Genomic DNA, 27,691 nt, shown 5'->3' on the forward strand with positions numbered 1-27,691 from the left:
GTGTGTATGTGCATGCAGGACTTCATGTTTGTATGTGTGTGAGCACATATATTTGAAGGTGTGTATGCACTCAACATTTGAGGGTCTGAGGTTGGTGTCTATTGTCTTCCCTGGTCATTCTCAGTGTGTGTTTTTTGAGGCAGGGTCTCTTGCTGAATCCAGAGCTGACCAATTTGAGTTAGTATAGCTTGCCCCAGGGATTCCCTGTGTCTGACTCTTTGGCTTTCACTTATGTGCTGAGGAGCCAAACTCTAGGCCTCATGTGGGAGGTGGGGCTGGAAATGTGACTGGGTATTCACAGTACAATCATGAAGACTGGATTTCAGAATCCAGCACCCATGTGACAATCCAAGCATCCTCTTAGGACTCTGGAGTAAGTATTCAAGGTCAGCCTGGCCTGTGTGTAAGGCTAGCTTGGACCAGCCTGGGCTACATAGCAAAACACTGTTTCAAAACAAACAAAACCCAGAACTTTTGTTTACATTAGAGATCACTAGCCAGAGAGAGAAAAGGCAACCCACAAAGAGGTTAGAAGCATTTGCCACACATATATCCGAAAAAGGACTAACATCTAGAACCTATGAAGAACTCCTCCAACCCAATAAATATGGAGAAGCCTTGCCTTTAAATAAGCAAAGAAGTTAAATAGACCCTTCTCTTAGGGAGATTAAACAGATGGCCGAATAAGCACAGGAAAAGATGCTCAATAATTACGGAAACATAAAGCAAAATTCCGATGACATACCATGTTACACATATTCCCGTAGTTGTTGCCCACCCCCATTCCAAAAAGAAGCCTGCACGATAACAAGTGTTAAGATGTGGAGAAACTGGAGGTTTGTCTGTTGCTGCTGAGAATCTTAAAATGGTGTAACTGCTGTGGAAATAACTTAGTGGTTCCTCAGAAATTTAAATATAGAACTGCCTCTAGGTAGAATTAGGAACTTCTCACTGAAGAACTGAAACAGAGACTCCCAAAGGTATCTGTGTATTAAGGTTCATAGCTGCATTACTCACAGTCATGAAAAGTTGGCAACATCCCAGATGAACGCAAAACCAAAATGTGGAATGTTAGTCAGGTTTCAGAATGAAATTCTAACATATATGGCAGGTTAGGCCACTCTTGAAAGCATCATACAGGTGATACAAACCAGCCAGAAACAGACCAATGTTAGTACAATTCCAATTAATATGAGATGTGTTGATGAGGCAAATACATAGAAACAGAAAATCGAGATCGCCAGAAACTAAGTGGAACAGAGAGTGGAGAGTTGGTGTTTAGTGACTGTGCGGTTTCTGACTGATGAGATGTAAAGTTTGGAAATTAGTATTACTGACTCCAGAACCATGGCTGTACTCTGTTTTGGTAATTTGGTTTTTGAAATAGGGTGTTGCCATGTAACCCATGATGGCTTCAGCCTCACAATCCCCCTTGCCTTAGATTCTTGAGTACTGGAGTTAGTGAGGTGCATCACTGCACATGGCAACCTGAGTGTACTTACTGCCCCTGAAATGTGCCCTTAAAAGAGTGAAAGTGGTAGATAAATAGCATGTAGACTTCCCCCACAACAATAACCTCTCCTCAAATTCAGTCCTTGTATGCTTTCGGACAGTACTAGGAATACTTAGTGTTAAAGTCTCCGAGGGAAACGAGACGCTGAAAGGAAAGAATCATCACGTCCACATCTACCGCTCTGAAGAAGTAAAGCTGATGTTCTAATGCCACCGTATTTATTTTTAACCACTTTGCCTTTGTCGGTAAAGTTAACAGTCATTTCCTACCACTTCCTGTGTAAGTGGCACACTGACATCTACTTCTTCCCTAGTGACTCTTCATGGCCTTCATCCACTATTAGAAGAGAAATAGAAAAGGCCTCAGAGTTGAGACAAACCTAGCAGCCATGGCTGACGTTCAGTCGTTCAGTCTGTCCTCCGCCGCAACGTTTCCTGGACTGTAACCATCATGAGAGCTGCTGTAGATTAGAGCAGAGATCCTGGACTCAGCAAGGCTGGCTCCCTGCTAGAATAGCATCAACAGTGTATAACAGGGTTGGGCAGTCTGCGGGTATCGTCAGAACACACACGGAGAGCTGCAGCTGCGGCACACATTGCAGAAGTAGATTCAAAACCTCATGGCACCAAGTGGGGCTAGTGGTTCCAGAGACAAGCTGAGGACTCTTGCTAATCCCTTCAGCTCTGAGCACTTCTGTCCTGCGCACGTGGGTTTCTCTTCGAGCCTTCTCGTGGCTAGTGCTGCTGGAACCTTACAGGGAGACTGACCGCCTGTTTGTGGGTTGACCATCTGACTGAGAGCTGGAAAGCGGCCACTGTCAGGTCGCGGAGTTCACCAGAAAGCAGGGGCAACTCCTTGATCTGGCTGGGGGCTGCAGCTCCTATAGTGGATGTCAGTGGGTTCCTGAGTGCTTTGCAACTCCTCCTGGGTGAGTTGTGGGTTCTCTTTCAGAGAAGGTGCCTAATGTCAAAGAGAACAGCATTTCCATGGGCTTTTGGAAAGGAGCTGTCTTTTGTCCCTCTTGAAACAGAGTATTGTTGGGCTGTGGGTGGAGCTTAGTGATAGGACACTATTACTATCAAGCGCATGGTCTTGGGTTTCATCCCAGCACTACAAATAGGAGGGGAAGGTGGTGGGGTGGGGGAGGAAATCACACCATGGAATAGACATTAAGTGGCAATAAATCTCTCACTTGATTCAAGGAAATCAGTAATCTCATTTGGCCAGAATTATCTTGATTATGAAATATATGGCAGTGTTGGTGAGATAACCTCACCAAATGGATGTTCTTTGAAAAGTCACTTACCATGGGAGGCCTGCCCCCTTCTGAATGGAGAGGATGAGGAAGAGGGTAGATGGGAGGTGGGGGGCAGGAGGGAGGGGAAATGTAGTTGGTTTGTAAAAGAAAAAAGAAAAAAAGGCCATACACTTAGTCCCTAATATTGTATCATTGATGGAAAGAAGAGGTTCGCCTCATAATAAGTTTGTGAATATGTGAGAGATATGAGGACCTTTACATGCAGTGATATTCCTTGCACTATATGTTCTATCACAAGTTCATTTTGGGAGTAAAGGAAAATTTATTATTTGAAGAAATTGACTTCTGTGGACCACTGAGATGACTTGGCAGGTAAAGCTGCTGGCTGCCACGTGATGAGCTGAGTTTGACCCCTGAGATCCAGAAGGTGAAAGGAGAGAATTGACTTCTATAAGTCAATTGCCACACAGGAGTCACACACATTGTACAAATCACTTATTTTGTCTCCTGGAGAAGGGGAAAGGCGTAAGATCTTCTGAGCAAACTGGGATCTTGGCGGGAGGGGAGAGGGAGCTAAGAGGATGAGAAGGGGAGAAGAAGAGGGGAGGGGAGGACATGAGGGAGTAGGAAAGTTGAGTTGGGGGAAGAATAGAGGAGAGCAAGAAAAGAGATACCTTAATAGAGAGAGCCATTATAGGTTTAAAGAGAAATCTGGCACTAGGGAAATGTCCAGAGATCTACAAGGATGACACCAACTAACAATCTAATCAGTAGTGGAGAGGCTACCTTAAATGCCTTTCCCCGATAATGAGACTGATGACTACCTTGTATGCCATACTAGAGCCTTCATCCACTAGCTGATGGAAGCAGAGGCAGACACCCTAGCTAGACACTGAACTGAACTCCTGGAATCCAGTTGCAGAGAGGGAGGAGGGATGGGCAAAGGGGTCAAGACCAGGCTGGTGAAACTCACAGAAGCAGCTGACCTGAACAAGGGGGAGCTCATGGACCCCAGACTGAGAGCTGGAAAACCAGTATAAGACTGATCCAGACTCCCTGAATGTCGGTGTCAGCGAGGAGATCTCGGCAATCTATGGAGTCTCTGGTAGTAGATCAGTATTTATCCCTAGTACACGAATGGACTTTGGGAGCCCACTCCACATAGAGGGATACTCTCTCAGCCTAGACACATGGGGGAGGGCCTAGGCCCTACTCCAAATGATGTGACAGACTTAGAAGATCCCCCATGGAAGGCCTCACCCTCCCAGGGGAGCAGAAAAGAGATGGGATAGGGGGTTAGTAGGAGGCAGGGGAGGAAGGGAGGGAGAGGGAACTGGGATTGACATGTGAAAGAAGCTTGTTTCTAATTTAAATAAAAAATAGAAAAAAACAACCAGATCACTTATATCTAAAATGTAACAACCGGATGGCTCAAGCAGGTATGGGCACTTTCGCCAAGCCTGATAATCTGAGTTTTTTCCCTGGGACCCAGATGGTCAAAGGAGCGAACTAATTTCTGACAGCTCTCCTCTGACCACTGCAAGGGATGAACTGTCTATCTCTCTCAAATAAATAAAAAATAATAAAAACTGACTTGTAAGAATTTAATTGCTTCCCAAGTCTATAATTGAATTATTGCTGCCATCTGTCTTTGTTTTTCCCCCAGTTGATGCAAGTCCAGACATTTTAAATGAAAAGATTCTGTTTTGTAGGCTGGGGACTGATATAGTCTATTAAAATCCTAGGAAGTTTGTTTGTTTGAGACAGAGCTCCTTATGTAGCCCTGGTACCCCTTGAACTTATGATGTTTCTGGTTCCTCCTCCCAACTGCTGACATCACAGGGTAGCACTCCGATACCCATCAAAATGCCTAGAATTTTAAAATGTATATCCTTTACTTGCCTAGCAGTATGACATTCACATAGTGATTATGCCCATGTACGTGTCTTAGAAATTAAAGGGAGATTTTGAACACTCATGGAAAATTCCTTTTATGCTAAAGTTTCTCTGACATCATTTGAAACATTGTGGCTACCAGAAACCAACTTCACATGCAATCTGAATCCAACTTGAAATCCAAATAGAAATGAGATGGAGGAACCGACAGTCAGAAGTGGTCCCGCTGGTTTCTGAGTGACTTTTATTTTCTCAGTTGTAGTTTGGGATTCAGAATTCCTCCATGAACATGTTTCATGTTTACAATGATAGAAAAACAGAATTCTTACATAAAATAATGCAGCTTGTGTATAGGAAAGCTAGCATGGCAGTTGATCTTAACCTTTCTTGGGCTGCACATTCCTTTGAGATTACCAGAAATTCCAGGCCGTTCTAGAAGGGTGTAGAGCTGTACACATGGTGCTGTCAATGAGTTCTTTCCATTCATGAAACCTCAAGTTTCCTATTCTAGGCTGTCACTGAGCCGTGTCCTCCAATTCTTCACTGTTTTGTAGTCCTGTGACACAGGTTCTGTGGGAGTACAGGAGGCTTTGAAGGAATTTAAGGGTAAGCCTTCAGGGCAGGGCTGAGAGCCTAGCCAAACTTAGAACCTGAATCAGCAAGGAAGCCTAGGAACACCAAGTTGGAATTTCCCCCCTAGGAACAGGGCATAGTAGAAAAAACAGCAGGAAGCCCGATCTGGGGCTTGGAGTGGTGGCAGCGGTGGTAGATGTAGTTTAAAATGAAAGGGGTGAATGAGATCACTCCTAGCCTTTAGGCTCCAGTTCGCCTGACAGTGGAAGTAAGACCCTAGTGCACTGTCACGTGGAGAGCCTGACAATTGTGTCCACCTAGCTCAAGAATATATAAGGGAGAAGGTGCAGAGAGAATTTTCAAGGACAGATAGTGTTCTGTCATTGGGATAGCCATTCAATCAATGCCATAGGGCAGAGGCCTGTAGAGGAGATGGGGTAGGCACTGCAAAGTGGGAGAGCTTAGGCAAAGGCATGGGGGGAGGGTGTTTGTTGTAGCGAAGCCTTTCTCACTTTCCGAGCATGTATGACACACTGTACTGTGGACTAAATGTGAACTCAACAGTGGGAGACAGAGCTGGAGGGAGGGAGGGAGGGAGACACTGACTGACTGATTGTTTGGGAGGAAGCTTATTGAAGAAAAACACTACAGCCAGCATGGAGGGACTTTTGCTTGAGTCATCATCTTCCTCTCAGTTTTAACTCAAATACCCAAACTGATGAATTTTCTTTTCTTTTTAAAATCTTTTTAAAATTTAAATTAGAAACAAGCTTGCTTCACATGTCAATCCCAGTTCCCTCTCCCTCCCCTCCTCCCCCACCCCCACCAATCCCCCAGCCCCCACCCGGTCCCCACTCTGCTCCCCAGGGAGGTTGAGGCCCTTCATGGGGGATCTCCAGAGTCTGTCATTTCATCCAGGGCAGGGTCTAGGCCCTCCCCCATCTGTCCAGGCTGAGAGAACAACCCTCCATATGGAATGGGCTCCCAAAGTCCGTTTGTATGCCAGGGTTAAATACTGATCTACTACCCATGGCCCCATAGATTGGTGAGGCCTCCTTCCTGACACCCAAATTTAGGGGGCCTGTATCAGTCCCATGATGGCCTCTCACCCTTCAGTCTGGGGTCCAAGAGCTCCCCCTTGTTCAGGTCAGCTGTCTCTGTGGCTTTCACCAGCCCAGTCTTGATCCCTTTGTTCATCACTCCTCCCTCTCTGTCACTGGGTTCCAGGAGTTCAGTTCAGTGTTTATCTGTGGGTGTCTGCCTCTGCTTCCATCAGTCGCTGGATGAAGGCTCTAGGATGGCATATAAGGCAGTCATCAATCTCATTATCGGGGAAGGGCATTTAAGGTAGCCTCTCCACTATTGCTTAGTTTGCCAGTTGGTGTCATCCTTGTAGATCTCTGGAAATCTCACTAGTGCCAGATCTCTCCTCAAACCTAGAATGACTCCCTCTATTATGGTATCTCTCATACTGTTCTCCTCTATTCTTCCCACAACTTAAGCTTCCTGCTCCCCCATGTCTTCCTCTCCCCTCTATTCTCCCCCTCTCTTTTTCCCAGTTCCATCTCCCCCCATGCTCCCACTCTGCTCACTAGATCCTGTCCTACTCCCCTTCTCTGGGATACCATGCATATGTATCTCTCTTAGGGTCCTCCCTGTTTCCCAGACTCTCTGGCAGTGGGATTGTAGGATGGTTCTCCCCTGCTCCATAAATGAGTGAGTACATACCTTGTTTGTCTTTTGTGACTGGGTTACCTCACTCAGGATGGTTTCTTCTAGTGCCGTCCATTTGCCTGCAAATTTCAAGATTCCATTTTTTTTCCACTGAATAGTACTCCATTGTGTAAATGTACCACATTTTCTCTATCTTCAGTTGAGGGGCATCTAGGTTGCTTCCAGGTTCTGGCTATTACAAATAATGCTGCTATGAACGTAGTGGAGCAGACGTCCTTGTTGTATGAATGTGCATCTTTTGGATATATGCCTAAGAATTGCTGGATCTTTTTTAGACTGATTCTCATTTTCCTGAGGAATCTCCATACTGATTTCCAAAGTGGCTGTATGAGTTTGCACTCCCACCAGCAGTAGAGGAGTGTTCCCCTTTCTCCACATCCTCTCCAGCATAAACTGTCATTGGTGTTTTTGATTTTAGTCATTTTGATAGGAGTAAGATGGTATCTCAGAGTTGTTTTGATTTTCATTTCCCTAATGGCTAAGGATGTTGAGCACTTTAAGTGTCTATCAGCCGTTTTAGACTCCTCTATTGAAAATTCTCTATTTAGTTCTGTACCCACTTTTTAATAGGATCCTTTGGTGTTTTGAAGACTTGCTTCTTGAATTCTTTGTAAATTTTGGAGTCAGATGTGGGGTTAGTGAATATCTTTTCCCATTCTGTGGGATGCCTTTTTGTCTTGTTGACTGTGTCCTTTGCTTTACAGAACCTTCTCAGTTTCAGGAGGTCCCATTTGTTAATTGTAGATCTCAGTGTCTGTGCTACTGGTGTTATGTTCAGGAAGTGATTTCCTGTACCAATTCGCTCAATGGTACCACCTACCTTCTCTTCTAAGAGGTTCAGTGTGGCTGGATTTATGTTGAGGTCTTTGATCCATTTGGATTTAAGTTTTGTGCATGGCGATAGACATGGATCTATCTGCAGTTTGCTGCATGCCAGAATTCAGTTATTTTTTCAAGATGCTTTCTTTTTTCCATTGTATAATTTTAGCTTCTTTCTAACACCATTTCCCCATTTTCAACTGCCCAGCACTGGTGTTTCTTTGGGCAGGTATGCATTGTCATCTGAGAACTTCAGATATAGCAATATGAATGTGTCCAAAGAGTAATGTCAAATGTGTGAGTGATGTTCATGCTATTCACATGTACAGGGTGGGGCTCCTGGATCCCTCCCTAATGAGTCCCTCTCAGTGAGATGTCATCTTGGAAAGACTGCAAGAGGAAGACAGTCCTGATGCTGAGGGTTAGATATTGACAGTGGATCTGTAATATCCTTATTTACTCTTTCAGGATCTAATGTGGGGGTACTGGGGACCCAGCAGTGAACTAAGACCAACAGCCTGCCACCCTAAGGCTTTCTTTTGGTGGTGAGGGGAAGGGAGGAAATTGGACACTAACTGCATTTGAGCCCTTCAGTTGTGGGCTTGGATGAGAAAGAAAGCAAGTTACTTACTTGTTCTGTGCTTCAGGAGGTGAGTGCTATTGGATATCAGGGGCTGGCCACATGTACCTGGATACATCAGATAGCTTTACAGAGCTTTGTGATGTAGCAGAGGAGAGAACCAAACAGAGGAATCAGGGTCAGCAAAAGTGAGATCACATGAACTACTATGAGCTATGGCCACTCTAGTTGGAGGGCTTGGGCTAGAGAATGGGACTGGAGGCCAGATCCCAAAGTGTCTTAGAGGCCTTTCTCAGCAGTTTGGGTCTTCTGCTGCAGGTTCATCGAAGCAACTGAAGGGATTAAAACCAAGGAATAATGTGAATCAACTTTCATCTCATGAAATATCTAAATGATTTGGATCAAATTAGCCAATGAAGAGGTGTTGGGAACAAATTAAGTCACAGATTGGCAGCTGATATTTTCAGAATGAACTCTCTGGGTTAATTTAGTCTGTCACAAGGGACATAGATGCAAGCATTCTTTCAGTGTCCTTTAAAAAAAGATTATTTGTAAAAGTTCCTACTTGCTTTCCCTCAAGAGTTTTGCATGTAATTCTAATGAGCAGTTTTCCATAATTCAGTGTATTGCTCCTGGAAAAGAGAGACAGTGAGGGTTCATTTTCAGGCTATGTTGTCATTTTATGGATTAATTTCCATTATATGGTCCTTCTGGCTTTCAGTGCATAAATATGAGCAAAACATCTGTTCGTGTCTTTCCCTTGCTTTAAAAAATACCCTCTGCTGACTCCTCAGTCCTAACTAGGAAACAGTCCCAGGTTATTTTCTTGGTGCATGCGACCCCCCATGAATGAACCTCTCCAGCTCAGCTCATCTGTCTCTCCCTTTGCTGCACCTCAGCAGACTCATGGACACAGCCCTCTAGTTCCTGCTTCCTGTTTTTCCCACACTGCCTGTACTCACCTTGCCTGCTGTGGGATCATGGTCTTCTGTTGCGTCCTTTCTCCTTCACCAGCAGAATGAATGTCTGCCTTACTGGGGATCCACACAGCACTCTCTGTACATCTAATCTAGATCTGTTGTGGAACTCTGGCCTCTAGCTGTGGCATGGCCCTTACTGTATCGAAATCTGAGCAGCTGGAATTATCTGCTTGAGGCTGTCAGGAGGCTGGGCTCGCAAACATTCCCTTGCTTTGTGGAGGGAGGGCTCTGGTGGCACTACAGAAGCTGTTCCCTAGGTCCTGCTTCCCTCCTCCAGGGTATAGAAACAGCAATTGCCATGGACAAGGCTTTTGACTGATAAGTTGTCCACACTCCTATAAGTAGCCCCAACTAACCCCTATGTTTCACCAAACTAGACTTGGTTTAAATCAGTTCTCTTTTGTATCGTTGGTGTCCTATTTGAAATAAATACACATTTATCTCTCCCCAGGAAAAGTTAATACGGCACCATCCTAGTCCTCGCCATGTCTCATCTTAGCTCTCTGTGGGAAAGCATTGCTGTCTGCCTTTCTAGTTCATGAGGTCACTAAAGGCCCTGTCTGCATCTTGTCCATCTTTCAGCAGCTTGTGGCTCACTGACCCATGGCTGATGCTCAGTGAATGTGTGTGACTAAGTTAAATGTTTGGCATTTTATTCTGTAAGTGCCCTGGAAGGATTCTCAGGGAATGACTGACCAGGGAGCCTTACTTTTGTAGCAGGTTGGCCAGCAAAAGTTTGGACTGAGGCAGGATCTTCTCACACATCAAAATCTAACTGTGCTAATCAACAGCTGGGTTTCTGTACTGGGAACCCATCTTAGGCGACACTGGAGGGTTTTTTTTATCTTTTTGGATGTTCAAGGAAGTGAAACTTTTTAAATGTTTTAGTTATTTTCTTAATTTTTGTTAAACTTAGCATACCATGTAATTGGGTTTCATCATCCCTCAGTATACTTTAGGTGTGCAAGAAGCCTTTCATAGGTCTTGACCCCTAATACCTCAAAAATTCTTTCATCGCATGTTGGTTTGGTTTTTGTTGTCTTGACACAAGCAAGAGTCCTATACGAAGAGGTAACCTCAATGGAGATATGCCGCCATCAGACTGGCCTTTAACAAAGCCTGTGGGGCATTTTCTTGATTAATAGTTGGAATGGAAGGGCCTCACCTGCTGTAAGTGGTGCTGCCTCTGAGCAAGTGATTCTGGGGTATGAGAAAGCAAGCTGAGTGAGCCATAGGAAGCAAGCCAGTAAGTAGTGTTCCTCCATGGCCTCTGCTTCAGCTCCTGCCTCGACTTCTCCAACATGGACTATTGTAAGATAACACAGACCCAGTTGGGCATTGGTGGCGCACACCTTTAATCCCAGCACTTGGGAGGCAGAGGCAGGTGGATCTCTGTGAGTTCGAGGTCAGCCTGGTCTACAGAGCAAGTTCCAGGATAGCCTCCAAAACAATACAGAGAAACCCTGTCTCGAAAAACAAAAAACAAAACAACAACAACAACAAAAAGGTAACACAGACCCTTTCCTCTCAAAGTTGCTTTTGATCAGTGTATCACACAGTAACAGGAAGCAAATGTAGGAAAGTAGGACTCCTGCTGTGTGTGTGTGTGTGTGTGTGTGTGTGTGTGTGTGTGTGTGTGTGTGCATGTGCGCACGCGCTCACTTCTAGGGATCAAACACAAGAGCTTGTTCATGTTAGCCAAGTCATTCTGCTATTCAACTACATCCCTACCACACCAGGACACCTTTCAAATACCGTCTTCCAATACTGTCATAGGGAAGAGAATTGCTAAAGAAGGAAACAAAGATTACAGTTATGGAAGGCTACCCAAGAGATGGCTACCCAAGGGTCAGACTGAACACCCTTCCTAAGGATCGATATAAGAAAGCTAAGTCACAGAAGAAGTAGATCTCATAAAGTTGTGATAATGTAGACAGGGGAGTGACAGATTGCTTTCTGGGTATATGAGAGTTGGGGAAACAGATCAACCATATTAATAGGGGCATACATGCTGAGCTTATTTAAACTAAAGCAACATGGGTATGATTGTAGATTGGCCACTGACAAGACCAATCTGCCCAGGGTGTGCGTGGATTAATAGGATGGTAAAACGGAGAGCCACACTACCATATTAATAGGGGCATACATGCTGAGTTTTTTTAAACTAAAGCAACATGGGTATGATTGTAGATTGGCCACTGACAAGGCCAATCTGCCCAGGACGTGTGTGGATTAATAGGATGGTAAAACAGAGAGCCACACTTGAGGCAGGATTAACATGGATTGGGTCGTTGTGTCCTCTGACAGTAAACAAAGAAATTAGAAAGCTCCCAACTTTTGACAGATGTAAACTTAAATAAAGCCTAAGGTACTTTTCTTTTATTTTCTTTAAGTAGCTTTTACAGTGCATTATCTCATGTAGTGATGCAGACTTCTAGAATTGGGAGGGGTTCACAGAAAGGAAAAAAAACAGGGAGCATCATTTTAGTTAACAGTAGACCCAAGATGGCCAGTTATGGGAAGATTAAAATATTTGTTGCAGGATTTGTTTTTTTGTCCTGTTCGAGGTTCATTTTCAAACTGGAGCCTTTCAGTTTTCTTTAGTCCATTATCAGAAGCAAATCAGTGATGCACAGACTGAGATGCACAGACCTGTGGAGCAATCCAATGTGAAAAATGGTGTCTGGCTGCACGTTCTGAAGTGTAAACGATACTTTTCCGGTGATGCTAAAAGGACCTCAGGTGTTTAGTTTTTCACTGACTGTAAATCTATAGAATATTTGTACATTTAGCTTTTCCTTTTCCTGCTGAAGAATGCAAAGTATGCCATGACTCTGTTTATAAGTAAGGAAAATGTCAGTGAGAATTTTTTATTGTTATTTTTTGAGACATGGTTTTTCTGTGTAGCCCTGGTTGTCGTGGAGCTTGCTCTATAAGCAGACTGGCCTCAAGTTCAGAGATTACATCTGTCTTCAGAGTGCTTCGAATTAAATATGTGTGCCACCACAACCCGGATAGTGAGAACGTTTATTAAAGGTCAAAATTGGCCTTGAACTCCTGGGCTTTCTTAGTTCTTTTTCTCAACTCCCCAAGTAGCTGGGACTGTAGAGGAGAGTCACTGCTCCTAGTGGGAATTTTCTTATAGTTTTGCAAATCTATTGTGGGCACAAACATCCAAGGAAGGTTAAAATTAGTTGATAGGCATGGAATAAGTTATTTGTAATAATTGTGTGTGTGTTGAGCACTTATTCAAGTCTTTGATTTTTCTGGGAATTTTTTATGTATTACCAAGGTGTACTTTTTCTCTATCAATAGTGGTGTGCTAAGAATAAAAATAGTATGATTCTAATTGACATCCTCTCAATTTATTCAAGCCCTTCTGTTCATCCCCCCTCCTGTCTTTCTTTTGAGTCATTTAAAACTTATTAGCACAAAGTGAATACCAAGCCAGGAGGAACTGAATCCAAATCAGTTCTTGCTTGAAAGCCAGTAGATTGAGTCAAGTTGTCATTATTGACTACAGTGAATTTCGGGGTGGAGAGTTCATCAGAATTCTACTTACCCCTCTGGAGCGAATATGGATTATTTGTATAATATCTGAGTTGGCCATAAGAAACATTCAATAAAGCAATGTATGTATACAGTCATTTCTTTAGAATAAAAGCTTTCTGAGTTTTGCAGACTAGTTCTCAAAATAAATAGCAAGTAGACTTGGAAAGGGGAAGTAATTTCACATTAAAAATTTCCCCAGTGTTAGCGTTCTAAAATTTGAAAAAAATAGGGAGGGGTCAATAGGATTATTTTTCCTGGGTTTTTATGTTCAATTTTAAGTATCTTTGAAATCTCATTTTGTTTTCTCTTAGAGTTGTAAGTCATTCCTTAATTAAAGCTGGAAACTGAAAATCGGTTCTGAAGAGTGTTCGTGCTCCTGAGCCCCTGGGTGGCCATTTGGGCTTGGAAAACTTGTACACAAGACTGGCCTCTTTGTGTTATGCAGCTGGCGAGCCCCAGGAACCACAAAAGCTGGCTTTGGCGTTCTCACAGCTCTCTGCTAGATTCTGGGGAGGATACTCAGATGAATTAGACACGGTCCCTTGACAATATCTTACGTTTTTTCTTGTAATTTGATTCTTCCCCACTTGAATCTGCCAGCTCCTTTCCTCAAAGTAAAAGATCCAAGGTGTTAATCCCTGCTCATTGGAGACAAATGCTAAATCGGAAGCAACAGCCTAGAAATGCAAAACTCCTTATCCAATTAAGAAGCAAACTCTTCAAGTCAGCCTGCTCAGCGTCAGGGTCAGAAGGGAAGGTCTCAGCTGGTTAAAAAAATGCTAAGACGCCTCCAAATTTTAGAAATGTAAAGTTCATGGAGGGAAAAAAGCATGGTAGACAGGCTCAAGAATGAAGAAATGTAAGTATCAGTGGAGTTTAGGTTTGTGGGTGCATAGTATGGTTAAGAGCAGTGGTGGCGCACACCTTTAATCCCAGCACTAAGGAGACTGAGGTAGGCAGATCTCTGAGTTTGAGGACAGCCTGGTCTACAGAGCAAGTTCCAGGACAGCCAGGGCCATACCGAGAAACCCTGTCTTGAAAAACAAACTAACAACAACAACAACAAAAAGAACACTCCTGCAGCTCCACAAATACGAGGCATTCAATCTGTCTAAACCTCAGTTTCCTTGTGTGGCAAATGAGCATTGAATAAAAAGAGAAAAACCTTAGAGGACTTTTGAGGGAATTAAAATAAGAGGTGGATAGTGTTTAACAGCATGTGTAATGGCGCATGTCTGTGAGAACAAAGCATCGTTTTTACCTCCCCACCAGGTGTTTAAGGTTGTGCTGAGAAAACCAACCTGCAAAGTAGCTGAATGCCAAAGCAAAGCAGAGTGAGAGCAAGCCACAACCAATGGTAGAAATACTGCGGGTTAGAGAAAAGGCAAGTTAGCCTATCTTGAAAGTAGTCTGAGGCGCGGGGGAATGGCTCAGGGGTAAAGCACTTGCCACGCAACCATGAGGACTTGGGTCAAGACCCCTAGCACTCACTGGGCAGGCATGGCACCTGTCTGTAACCCTAGCCCCCTCAGGAGGTAGAGACCAGAGATCCTCAGGGACCTGACTATCCAGACTAGCTGTATTGGCCCAATAAACAAACACGCAAGCAAAAATAAACAAAGTGGAGAATAATCAAGAAAGATACCTGATATCAACTTGTGACCTCTACATGAATGTGCACCTGTACCGTCACCCGTCACACACGTGTGTCCACACATGTGAACAGGCATGCACACACATGCACTCATATAGATAGGAATACCAAACTGATAGTCTGATTTTCCGGGATTGTGTGTGTGTGTGTGTGTGTGTGTGTGTGTGTGTACCAGGACACCAGTTGCACCCCAATGTCTGGCTTTCTTCTAGAGTTTATGAACAAAAGTAGAAATGCAGACGTGATCTGAGACTGCATATTCTCACACAATGAAAACTTGTGATTGAAATAAATGCTAATAGATGGATTCCCGTTCTTATGTGTAAAATGGTTGGTGCCAGCATGTTGCTACATGCAGCACTGACCATTGGAAGGTACATGGTAGAGGTGTAGGAGCCAAGTGTGGCTTTAAGTTAAGACAGCTTCTAAGATCAAGTATTGTGTCTTGGGTTAATCTGCCTTTCACACCAAGTTAGGGGCTTCTTACGGGCAAGGACTGATTCTTTTTATGTCCATACCACCTGGCCTAGCACAAGGTCTGGACCTTAGCAGGTAGGATCCAATAAATGTGTCACATACTGAACCTGCTTTGTTTGTTCTCCTGCCGGAAATTCCATGCCCCCAGTGGCCATTTTGAGTGCAGAGTGTTATTTTAAGATATTCTCTGGAGAGAACACTAGAAACTGATGTTGAGGGTTTCTTAAAAGGATGGGGGAGCTGAATGACAAGGGACAATGCAGAAAATTCCAAGTGAAGGGAATGGAGGAACAATGGGGGGGTGCAGAGTGACTCACCTCTTTGAGCATGGTTCCTCTTTCTTTATACTGTCATCTTCCATAAAAAATGTTCAGTGAGGCATAGTCCCTTATGCCTGTGATCCTAGCTCTTGGGAGGATTGCCATGAGTTTGGGGCTGGCCTAGGGTACCTAGTAGCCTGGACTACAGAGGAAGACCCTTTCTCTCTAAAACAACAACAAAGGAACAAGACGAAAGATTCAGATGCTACTGAAATTATAGTACTGTCCCAAAACTACAAAACTGAAAGCTTGGGAACAAAATTATTGTCTTAAAGCAGTTGTTGCCATGCTCCTTCTTGCAGTGAAGCCTAATGTGGCGGATGGGTTGGACCAGGTGGTGGAAGGAGGTTTGGAATTGGGCCCATGCCTCACTGCTAAGCTGTCTGCTCTCCCTCCCAATGTGATAAAGAAGGGATTCTATGCAGCCAGTTCTCACTTTAGACTTGCAGAAGACACATTCTCTGAATTCTTTGTGAGAACTGGTTTCTAAAATAGAAGATTTACTGGTAAACTCCTGACCTTTCGTGTAATACCTAAGCAGATTTCGTAGTGTTTGTAGAGAAGTACGAGGTTGTCTGTGTTTTAAATTTTATTATTGCTTATAGTCGTATACATGTGTGGTGTGTAGTGGGGGTTATGCATATGTACCGTGGTGTGCAAGTGGAGTTCAGAGTGCAGCTCTGTAGAGTAGGTGTTGGTTCTCCCACCTCGTGTGGGATCCCAGATCTAAAGGTGGTCAGGCTTCTGTGGCAAGTGCTTCATTCTCAGGCCACTTTAATGTGTCTTGAGTGGATTTGTGCTTATGTTTCTAATGATAATCTACACAGACTTACTGGCCATGTGTGCTTTGGGAGACCCTTGGTAATTGCACTGTCAACATCAGTGGCTGCATTGTCGACTATAATGCAAGCATGCACATGTTTACATATTTTAGGACTACAGACATGGTTTTGTATTTTGCAAATGTACAGTTAAAATGATGAAAGATCCCCACAATGGATGCCTAAGAACTGCTACAAAGAAGAATTTCAAAGTTGTGATGCTGTGGCTAGAGCCTCAGCCGGGGTCCGTTCTTTCCAGTCATTTTGCCAAGAGGCATACTGCAGCTGAATCTATACTAATGACTTCCCGTTTCCCTTGTAATAGCAATGATAAGATATTCTCAGTTTGTGGAACTGTGCATTTCTTCCCAGTTTTAGGATTTACATGTTGGAGGCCATTGAGAGTTCCACTTAGGCAGCTTAAATAATCAAGAAACATTTTTTAAAAAACTAGAACAGGGCAAATAAAGATTTGTTTTCCTTTACAGGAGGCTCAGGAAGCTTTTTAAAAAAATAAACACATGTCAGTGGAGATGTTTTAGGGCTGGGATTGAGCCCGGGTCTCATGTGGTGATAGTCCAGGCAAGCTCTCTACCACTGAGCTACAGCTCCAGACTCAGTGAGCATATTTGGTGTGAGGACTGTATACAAATACATTTCGCTTGTGAAACACTGACAAGAAAATGGAATGAATCAGGAGTTAAAAGTTGTAGTTTGGAGTTGCAGTGTAGCTCAATCCTAGAACTCTTGCCTGCCATGAACAGGGTCCTATTTTCAACATGGCAAAAAGAAGAAAGAATCTGAGCTGGAATGGTAATAATGGTGAAACTGCTAATATTGACAGACACCTTCTGTCTGTCTGATATTGACACAATCCTCTGAGCCACTTCCCTCATGTATAAAGTGAGGATGGTAGTTGATGTGTGCACTTGATGGACCTTTTGTAACATCAGTGGAACGCAGTTGCTAGTGCTTTCATAGTGTTGCAAAGTGATCTTTAAATGAGCAGAATGATAACACGATACTAAGATCACTACCAGCAAGTTATTTCAGGGGAGCTTAGGGCTCAGTGCATGAGAACTTTGAGAGACAGATCACTTTGTTTTCCTTACCCTGGTGAAAACTGAGTAGGTTCCAGATTTAGGTTGACTGTTTTCTTGTCACTCCATAGGAAGGCAAGACTGAAACAGTTGTTCACTTCACTCCAGATTGTATAGATGCCTTTGCCTTTGTTTAACACGGTTACCGAACTGTATAGGCGCATACATTGGGGCCTTGCTGGATGATTAGTAAAGTTGTATTTATTATAATGCAGGTTTCTGCAGTTATAAAAAAGCCTTTGTAGGATAATTATTGTACAAACTGAAAGGATAAAAATCCATATCCTCTCTTTGTCTCTGTCTGTATCTCTGTCTCTCTGTCTCTGTCACTCTGTGTCTCTGTCTCTCTCTGTGTGTGTCCCTCCCTCCCTACCCCCCACTCTCTTTCCCTGGCTGGCCTAGATCTGCCTATGGATCAGGCTGGCTTTGAACTCATAAAAACCCACCTGCCTCTGCCTCCCAAGTGCTAGGATTAAGGTCATGTTCAGCTTTCTTTTTTAATTTTGATTTAAAATATTTTGTTGAATATTCATATATGTATACAATGTGTTTTGATCAAACCCACCCCCCCTGAAAAATCTGTAAGTGTGCTAAGAACTTTTTGTTTGGTAACCATAGAAGTCTAACAATAGAATGACACACAAAAAAAGCAAACTCAATAAAGGTTATGGTCTAGATTGCTGGCAAGAACTACTATTAAATCATAGTAATGCCTCTCTTTTTCCTCATAGAGGTGAAGCCTGCTTCACAGGTCTAGGTCTTCTGATAGACCAGTGGTTCTCACCCTTCCTAATGCTGTGACCCTTTAATACAGTTCCTCATGTTGATGGTCTACACAGTGGTTCTCACTCTTCCTAATGCTGAGACACTTTAATACAGTTCCTCATGTTGTAGTGAACCCCCATCTATACAATTATTTTCATTGCTATTTCATAACTGTAATTAAGCTTCTGTCATGAATTGTAATGTAAATACCTGATATGCAGGATATCTGGCCTGTCATTTGATCCCAAAAGGATTGTGACCCACAGGTTGACAATCACTATCTTAGGGGAAAGTATTGTGGTATACAGAATAGTTCTCTAATTTTTCTAACATCTCACTACCTGTGACAGAGGAAATACAAATGAAGACTTAGAGCGTTAGGTTGAATCAGTTTGAAATGAAAAGTAAAATCTTGTTATGTAGCATGCACATATGACCTTTAAAACGTGACGAAACCAGTGGTTTCATTTTTAGGAGGCATATAGTTTACATCTAAACACATGATTCATTTTGGCATAGGCTTTTTTATATTAATGTGACATTAGAAAGCCAAAGAGGAATTTCTTTTTTATGAGTTACTTGAGGCAGCTACGTGTGGAATTATTGTATAGAGTAATTAATGATTGCTAATTCAATAAGTTAGACATTGACTATGAGGACTTTATTTAAATGTATCTTAGTTTGGTGTTGAGGATTGAACCTAGGACATTTCCAAACTAGTGCTCTACTATTGAGACATGCCCCAAGCCATTTTTTCGACATTTTTTTGAGACAGGGTCTCAGCATGTACCCCTGGCTGACCTGGAATTTGTAATGTAGACCAGGCTGACCACAAACTCAGAGCTATGGCTGCTTATGCCTCTGAGTGCTGGGGTTAAAGACATGTACCACCATGCCCAGCTTATTTTTCAACGTTTAAGTGACACACAAAACCATGGAGATTATACATCCTAATGGGTGTCATGTAAAGTTAAAAAATAAGTATATATCATGCAATGTCTAAGTCATATTAAACATTTGTATCTCTTTAAACATGCATCATTTATTTTTTGGTGAAGGTTTAATATGTCATTTTATTTTATTTTTGGCTTTTTGAGACAGGGTTTCTGTCCTGAAACTTGATTTGTAGACCAGACTGACCTTGAACTCACAGAGATCTGCCTGCCTGTGCCACCTGAAAGCTGGGGTTTACGGTGTGCGCCACCACCGCCTGGCTGTCTTTTTATTTTTTATTATTAGCTTTTGTGTATCAGTGCTTTGCATCAGAGGCATGCCTGGTGACGAGGAAATGCTGAGTCTCTGTGTGGGTGTTGGGTCCTTAGCAAGAACAACAAGTACCTATAACCACCACGCCATTCTCCAGCTCCCGATGTACTATATATTAAATCTGAAATTCCTTAATTCAGCTTCTACTAATACAAATTACATAATTTCATTGAAATAAAATATCCTTATTAGAAATTATTAGCATATATTGTTTAAACAATTAACACCTAATTGTTTAAAATAGCATGTGGAGACATGGTTTTAGCTGAGCCTGTACACTGCACAGTTCATTCCACAATTAAGTCTTGGATGCCCAGCAGGCGCAGGTGTCTCAGGTGCTCGGGTTATGGCAGCGAACAAATGAAAGCTTTTCCTTGGCTCCGAGGCTGAATCTCTCTGGAAGGGAAAGTGGGGCTTTAGCCCTTTCTCCCTTTACTCCTCATAGAGATGAAGCTTGCTTCACAGGGCTGGGTTTTCTATTGTGGGAATCTCCCTGCCTTCTAATAGTCAGCGAGGTAAAAATAGATCACGGTATGTTCAGTGAAAGAAATGATAGGCAGGTGGGTAGTGGAATAATCCAAGTTCAAGACCTTGCACATTAATAACTTTGTGCATTTCTGAGTGAGGGAGAGACTTGTGAGAGAATGACTATAACTCTTTCCAGGTACAGACCTGGGCTTGGCTTTTGACTCTGAAGCTAGGCAAATTATTTAACCTGGGTTAAGTCCAGGCCTTTCTCAACTGTAATGTGGGGGAATGGATTTCAGCTATTTCATAGGTTGTTAGGAGCATTGAACTGGAAAATTACAGAAAGGGTTTACCTACTGTATAGAAAGAGCTCAGGACCTTTTGGCAATTGATGGCTCCTGAGCGAGGGGCAGTCAGTTTTCTTCAAGGACATAAGTCCTGAGAAGCCATCCATGCTCCAGTGTGGTCCCACACCCATACACATATAGGCAGCACTAAATGTACTCAGTGCAATTTTAAGCAAGAAGTTGAGAGAGAAAAGCTGAGGGAAATAGAAGAATTGGAAGGGAGAGTATGGGTGTGGACTTCATCAAAACACATTATATACGAGAATGGCTGCTAAATACAATCCTTGAAAAGAATCCAGTTGGTGATTTTATTATTATTACTCCTCTCACTATGTCATATTATATGATTTCTCGGCTTTATTGACCCCATTCCTTGTAACACGAGCCTCAGGCTGGTGTCCCACTATCGCTGGCCAGCTCATTTAGATGTCCTACAGGAGTTCAGACTTTGCCTCTTAGAACCTCACCCTTTATGGCCTCGTCAGCAGGATTAAGCATCTCCAGGCCTCATGCTTGCCCTAGCAAAGATGGAATGTAATTCACTCTTTGGATTGTGTATCTGGCACGGAGGGTGCTTACGTGTTGAGATTTTCTCCCCTTTAGTTTCCTAGCAAATAGTGCATACTCACTAAATGACTAACAGGCTTTTAAATACACCATTTCTGTTTGACTTCAAACATACAGATATATAGAGAATATGGTGCTATTTCTTTAGAATTCTTTGTTTTTTTGTTGTTTGTTTTTGTTTTTTGAGACAGGGTTCTTCTGTGGCTTACTATCCTGGAACTCGCTTTTGTAGACCAGGCTGGTCTCGAACTCACAGAGATCCTCATGCCTCTGCCTCCCGTTTAGAATTATTTTTAAAATTCATTTTATGTGCATTGGTGTGGAGGTGTCAGATCCCCTGGAGCTGGAGCTTCCATGGGGGTTCTGGGAATTAAACCCAGGTCCTCTGGAAGAGCAGCCACTGTTCTTAACCACTGAGCCATCTCTCCAGCCCCATAGCCCATAGAATTCTCATCTATAGCAAGCAGGAGTTTGTTTATGCTTGTGTTTAGTGTTCACATGTGTCTGCTCTGTGTGTGTATGTACTTACGAAGAAGGTTTCTCTTATGAAAGTAGCGTTATGCACTTAGTGTCAGCAATCCCCCTTTTGCGAAATAGGGTATCTTTGTTACACAGAGAGGAATTTCCCTCTTCTGGGAGTCTGACAGTAACAATTTATGTCTTTGTCTCTTACAAAGGAAAAGGCCAAGGTAGTTGAACCCCTGGACTATGAGAATGTTATCACACAACGGAAAACACAGATTTACAGCGATCCCCTCAGAGATCTGCTTATGTTCCCCATGGAAGACATATCTGTAAGTTCACAAGCACTTTTTAAAAGAATAAGCACTTTATTTTCCAAGCCACTTTTTAGAGCCAAAATGCGATTTGTTTTCTAGATTTCAGTGATTGGTCGTCAGCGCAGAACAGTGCAGTCTACTGTACCAGAAGATGCTGAAAAGAGAGCCCAGAGTTTATTTGTCAAAGAGGTAAGGGGATAATGGTTGGCCAAAGAACATGTCTTTCATTTTTATTTAGTTCTTTTATTATTTGTGTGTGTGTGTACAAGCACGTGCCCGAGTGAGTTTATGTGCATCATGTGTATGCAGGTGCCCTTAGAGGCCAGAAAAATCCCTTGGATCCCCTGAGACTACAGTTATAGATAAGTCACTTGATATTGGTCCTGGGAGTTGAACCCAGATCTTCTGCAAGAGCAGTGTATGCTCTAAACTGCTGAGACATTTCTCCAGCCACCTATCATGTTTTCATTATTAAAAATATCTATATATCTATGAATTTCAAATTTATTTTATCAGATATTGAAAATACTTTTTTTCTTTATTATAAATGGGAGATAAACCAGACTCCCTCGGTTAAGTACTGAGCTGAACTCAAGAAAGCCAGTAACAGAGAGGGAGGACTGATGATCAAAGGGATTAAGACTGGGCTGGTTTAACCCCCAGAAACAGCTGACCAGACAAAGGTTAACTCTTGAATCCCAGGCATCAGCCTGAGAATCCAGCATGGGACTGATCAAGACCCCCTGAATCTGGGTGTCAGTGAGGAGGCCTAGGTAATCTATTGAGCCTTGGGCAGCAGATCAGTACCCATCCTGAATATACACACGGACTTTGGATTCCCATCCAACAATGTGAGGTGCACTCTCACCCTGAACTCTTGGGGGAGGCTCTAGGCCCTGCCCTATATGAAATGACAGACTATGGACAACCCCTGGGGAAATGAGGGGATAACGGGGGGGGGGTTACGAGGAGGGCACGGGAGGAGGGGAGGGAAAGGGAGAGGGACCTGGAACTGACTTGTGAAGCAACCTTGTTTCTTATCTAAATTTAAACTGGAAAATAAAATAAAAAACAAAAAAAAATAAATGGGAGATAAAATTGTTAAGCTTAACTAACCTATGTAACGGGTCTGTGTGATATGAGGGTTAAACTTGACCATGAGTAGTGCATAGTTTTGTTGTCGCTTGTTTGTGCTTTTCTTTTAGATTTGAGAGTTACTTCTTCAGGGACTTGAAGTCACAGTTTTCAACAGAACATATGAATTAGGGCTTGTTGTTGTCAGTTGGACTAGAGAATCACACTTGATCCCCAAAGCAAGATCCCCATACCAACATTTTTGAATTCATTTTACAAAGTCTGTCAGAGCTGGGTGATGGTGGCGCATGCCTTTAATCCCAGCACTCGGGAAGCAGAGGCTGGCAGATCTCTGTGAGTTCGAGGCCAAACTGGTCTACAAAGCTACACAGAGAAACTCTGTCTCAAAAAAATCAAAAAGAGAAAAAGAAGAAAGTCTGTCAGTAATTCACCAGACTTTGGCTTATGTGTTTGAGACAGGGACTTGCTATGCAGCCTACACTGGCTTTGAATTCATTATCCTCCTTCCTCAGGTCTCTGGTGTGCGCCACCATCGTCAGCTCTGCCAGACTTTTATATTCTTTTCTTGTGTTTAAAATGAATGATTCCTATTTTTTATAGTGTATTAAGACCTACAGCACAGATTGGCATGTGGTAAACTACAAGTACGAAGACTTCTCTGGGGACTTTCGGATGTTGCCATGGTAAGTTTTGAAGTCAAGGGGAGCAGGAGAATTATTGTAATCATTATCATTGTTATTATCTGGCTTTTTAGAAATCTCTTCTGAAACCCCTGTTATAGTTTATAATAAACCAAACGTGAGACAACAGCACATTTGGCTCGTACAATATTTTGACTACTCGAGTTGTTTTAACTTTGCTTACCGACACTCTTTGGTAAGCAAGTATGTGTGAGCTCACATACTTGGTGCATCCATATAGATCACAGAATATCCGTTAGTTCATTCTGGAAAACATACGGAACCTTTTTCCAGTGGTGTCAGCAAAAGGAGTCAGCAGCTATTTGATCAGCCTGACATGTGCTGATGAGAACACTGATCCATGAGTCGTGGTTTAAGTCATCTTTCTGTCATTTAATAACTGACTAGGTCAGACCTACCCAAACAACCTGTTTGAGCTCTCCCGTCTCCCCCATTTTTCCATTGTATGACTGCGGGTCTCACAGCATTTCATGTAGAAAACATGAGAAAAAAATTGAAGGAGAAACAAGACATTTGTGCAGCCCCATATAGCTTTCAAAAACATTTTCCCAGGAAAGAAACTACCAACATTAGCAGTCCAGGTTCCCAAAGCAAACAAATGGGAGAGCCAGAATGACACCGTGCTGCTTTCTGACCCGTGAAAAATAAAGCTCTGTCACTGCTAGCAGCCCTGGCATACGTTCCTTAGCAACTTCTGCTCTCCTTGACTCCTATCCGGTCTCTGTTTTATCTTTGCAGCTGGCTGCATACGTGGGAGTCCTTATATACAAATAATGCAGGGCTGAGGAGGTAGCTTAGTCAGGAGTTCTTGTTTAGCAAAACTCAAACAAGCAAACAGAAGCTATGCATGTTTACTTAGGAGTCAGGTCTACATTTGGGAAGAAGATAGTACTTTTCCATCTCTCCGTCTCTCCGCTTGCATTTTCTTGTTTTCCAAAGAATGAAGTCAACGTATTTAGCTTTTGTTCATTGGTGATGGTTATGGATTGTGTTCAGTGTCTAAAGTAATTTTCTTTGAATTTTCAGCAAATCTCTGAGACCAGAAAAGATCCCTAACCATGTGTTTGAGATTGATGAAGACTGTGACAAAGATGAGGTAATGACTGGGTTAGCTGTATGCCTTTCTTCAAGGCCACTTCTGCTGAAAGGATCCCAAAGGGACTTCCTTGAGGAAAGATGCTGGAACAAGTGGTTCTGTGGCCAGATCTCTAAGCAATGAGTGTTTTTCTAATTTAAAAAAGCTTACATTTCCAAATGAGGTTTAGAAAATCTCCCGAGAAATGGGCAGGGATATGTATACAAATATGTTCTCTTGCCCATGGGATAGGCTTATGGAGTTACTTCTCTTGTGTTGGACGTGTGGTATGGTGATTTCATGTGGACTTGCCTGCTTGGTACATCCTTCCTGGGACAGCTGGTCTGGATGTCTATGACATGTCAAAATATAATTTTGACTGTTTACATAACAAGCTTTCTTAAAAGACAACTTGGACACTTCAGTAACTATTGAATGCCTACTGTGTTTATACCACTGGGCCTTTTATTCTATAGACAATAATTTCAAATATTTATGGAGAGCAATACTTTTATGTTTAATTAGGAAGTGGGAAAAAGGCTAGTTCTGGCTCTACTAATGTTGATTAAATAAATGGTTGGCTGACTGCTATTTTACTGCTGGCTTTTATTCTGTTTCAGGATTCCTCTTCTTTGTGCTCTCAGAAGGGTGGTGTGATAAAACAAGGTTGGTTGCATAAAGCAAATGTGAATAGCACCATCACGGTAACCATGAAGGTAGGAAGTAGTTGCTATATTATTCCATCATTTGCAGTATATTGACATGTATAGTGAATCTGAAGAAATGTTTATTTTCTAATGAATCCTCATAAAATCTTTTGTTTCAAGTTAACATGTAGAATAATAGGTTTCATTATGGCTTTTAAAAAGTACATATGTCATTATATTTTGTTCTCATTTGTTCCCCTACCAAAAAACGCATTTAATGTAATAATTTTTACAGATGTGTGGCACCTTACTCACTCACTCACTCACCCACCCACCCACCCACCCACCCACTCATCTATCTATCTATCTATCTATCTATCTATCTATCTATCTATCTATCTTATTTATTTTGAGACAGGGTTTCTCTGTGGCTTTGGAGGCTGTCCTGGAACTAGTTCTTGTAGATTAGGCTAGTCTCGAACCCATAGAGATCTGCCTGCCTCTACCTCCTGAGTCCTGGGATTAAAGACACCACTGCCTGGCCAGATTTGTGGCATTTTAAAACTCTGACTTCAGAACAAGTGTAGAAATGTTAACTTTTTAAAGACATGTAATAAAGTTTTTATTGTCTGAATAAGGGAGCTTAAGAAGGAAGTTATCATTTGAATTGAGAAAATAGCTTTGTAGAAATAGGCATCAGAGGCTCCTATGTGGAAAGGTATTTCATGAGTGAATTTGTCACTTATTAAATACTAGTGAGTGTGGGAAACATATAGATATCTAAGGTAGGGAGCCCCTATGTCCAGCAGCTTCATAATTATGTTAGAAACACACCACATTAACTCCTACATAAAACAGTGCCTTCGGGTGGTCGGAAGAGCCTAGTTAGAAAATGGAGTCGTTTGACAACATAGTGAACTTGTGTAAGGGACTTGCAGGAGACAAAACCCAAGAACACTGGAAGGCACAAAGTAGCACACAGAGCTTTGGATGCCTTGCTCGAGCTTAGATTCTGTTTGGGAGGCAGTGAAGAGCTATTACAATCCAGAGGAAGTACAAGTGAGGTTCTCAGAGGACAAACAAATTATTCCATGATACCAAATATAACTGTTCGTTCAGATATTCAGTATAAGATCACGTGGTTTACTGGGCATGATTCATAATTCCATTAAATATTGAAGGTCATTCCAGCTTTCAAATAGCCTGAAAGCAGAAACCATGGGTGTCTACCAAAGGAAGACTCAAATTCTATCTTAATTTGATATTTTGCCTGCTGCTTCCCTTTAGTGGCCATGTCCTGTTCTCACTTTCATTTTCTGGTCCCTAAGAAAATGAATCCATGTTGTAGGGTATTTCCTGTGCATCTGATGCATCTGAGCATGGGATTTTTTTCTCCTATGAGATAGGAAGAGAATCCATTTACTGGGGGATCAATGTGTGCCCAGTACCATACCAAGTTTATTTTGCATCTCATTTTTATATTCTGCATTTGACCTGCATGGCATGAGAGATATGATAAATGAGACACAGAGAACTCTGATGCCTAAGCAGAGCTCCAGGGCCCAAGTTTAGATCCTTAGTACTCACATAAACAAAAAACATGCGAAACAGTACATTCAGCTGTAATCACAACACTTGGGATGCTGAGACAGGTGGATCATGGGCTTGCAGGCCAGCAAGTCAAATGAAACAGTGAGCTCGAACTTTACTAAGAGACATTGTCTCAGAAAATAAAGTAGAAAATGGTGTAGGAAGACACTCAATGTTGACCACCAGCCTCTGTTTGTGAATGCACAGGCGAATACACCAGAACATGCATGTCCATATGTGTGTGTACCACACATACAAGTCAAAGAAAAGAAAAACAGAGCCCCAAGTTTTCAGAAATGGGAGTCGCATGTCTATCCATCCACTTGGCCAGTACATTGTCATTCTCATTAGCTGAGTGCTATAATACAGGTCCCATAAGTCATCCCGTTCAGATGCACATGAGTGAAAGTTACAACTCTGTGAAGATTGTCAGAAAATGTTTCTAGGATATTACACTTTGAAAAACATACATAACATACATACTTGTGGGTTACAATGTAAAAATGTAATGCATAATGAACGATGAATAGATCAGGGTCATTGGCACATGTACCAGTCTAAATATTCATCACTATTGAGTGTGTGTGTGTGTGTGTGTGTGTGTGTGTGTGTGTGTGTGTTTTGGAAACATTTGAGATAATCTTTACTATTTGAAATATATGATTAATTGTTGCCAGCTGTGCTCTACTGATCTGTAGAAACTATTCCCCTTATCTGACTATACCCTTGTGTACTATAGATTAGAGTCCATTACCCTCCCGTAACATTCTCAAAATATTAAACTGTTTAACCTGTACCTTAGGTTTAGCACAGCACTGAGGAAATATGCTATATAGAAAGCTAGATTCCTAAGACATCGGTAAGAAATTAATATTCACTAAGCTATTCACCACAAGACTTTTCAATTATTTCTTGAATATCATTGAATTACATTTTGCTTTACTGACAGCTTTTCACCTTCTTTTTTTAAACTTTTCACCTTCTTATGAAAATATTATTTTAGGTAAAAGATTCAGTTGCCTGTAAAAAAGTTCATGGTTTATACCTTTTTTCATAATTTTTAAAATACACGTCAATGTGGTAGCAAGACTAACGAATCCCCAAAGATGTCCTA

At 42.2% G+C, this 27,691-nt stretch overlaps 1 protein-coding gene across 3 annotated transcripts in view; it reads left to right on the forward strand.

The window, feature by feature from the left end:
* The window catches only part of Dock11 (dedicator of cytokinesis 11), a 192,721-nt gene that overhangs the window by 35,347 nt on the left and 129,683 nt on the right, over positions 1-27,691 (forward strand). For all 3 annotated transcript variants that reach the window (XM_040744541.1, XM_040744538.1, XM_040744539.1), the window contains exons 2-6: positions 21,368-21,484; positions 21,569-21,658; positions 23,165-23,247; positions 24,292-24,361; positions 24,961-25,056. In XM_040744541.1, coding sequence (XP_040600475.1) covers positions 21,368-21,484; positions 21,569-21,658; positions 23,165-23,247; positions 24,292-24,361; positions 24,961-25,056 — 456 coding nt within the window. The remainder of the gene's footprint in view (positions 1-21,367; positions 21,485-21,568; positions 21,659-23,164; positions 23,248-24,291; positions 24,362-24,960; positions 25,057-27,691) is intronic.

This window comes from Mesocricetus auratus, unplaced genomic scaffold (genome assembly GCF_017639785.1).
Source record: "Mesocricetus auratus isolate SY011 unplaced genomic scaffold, BCM_Maur_2.0 Super-Scaffold_100003, whole genome shotgun sequence".
Taxonomy (NCBI): Eukaryota; Metazoa; Chordata; class Mammalia; order Rodentia; family Cricetidae; genus Mesocricetus; species Mesocricetus auratus.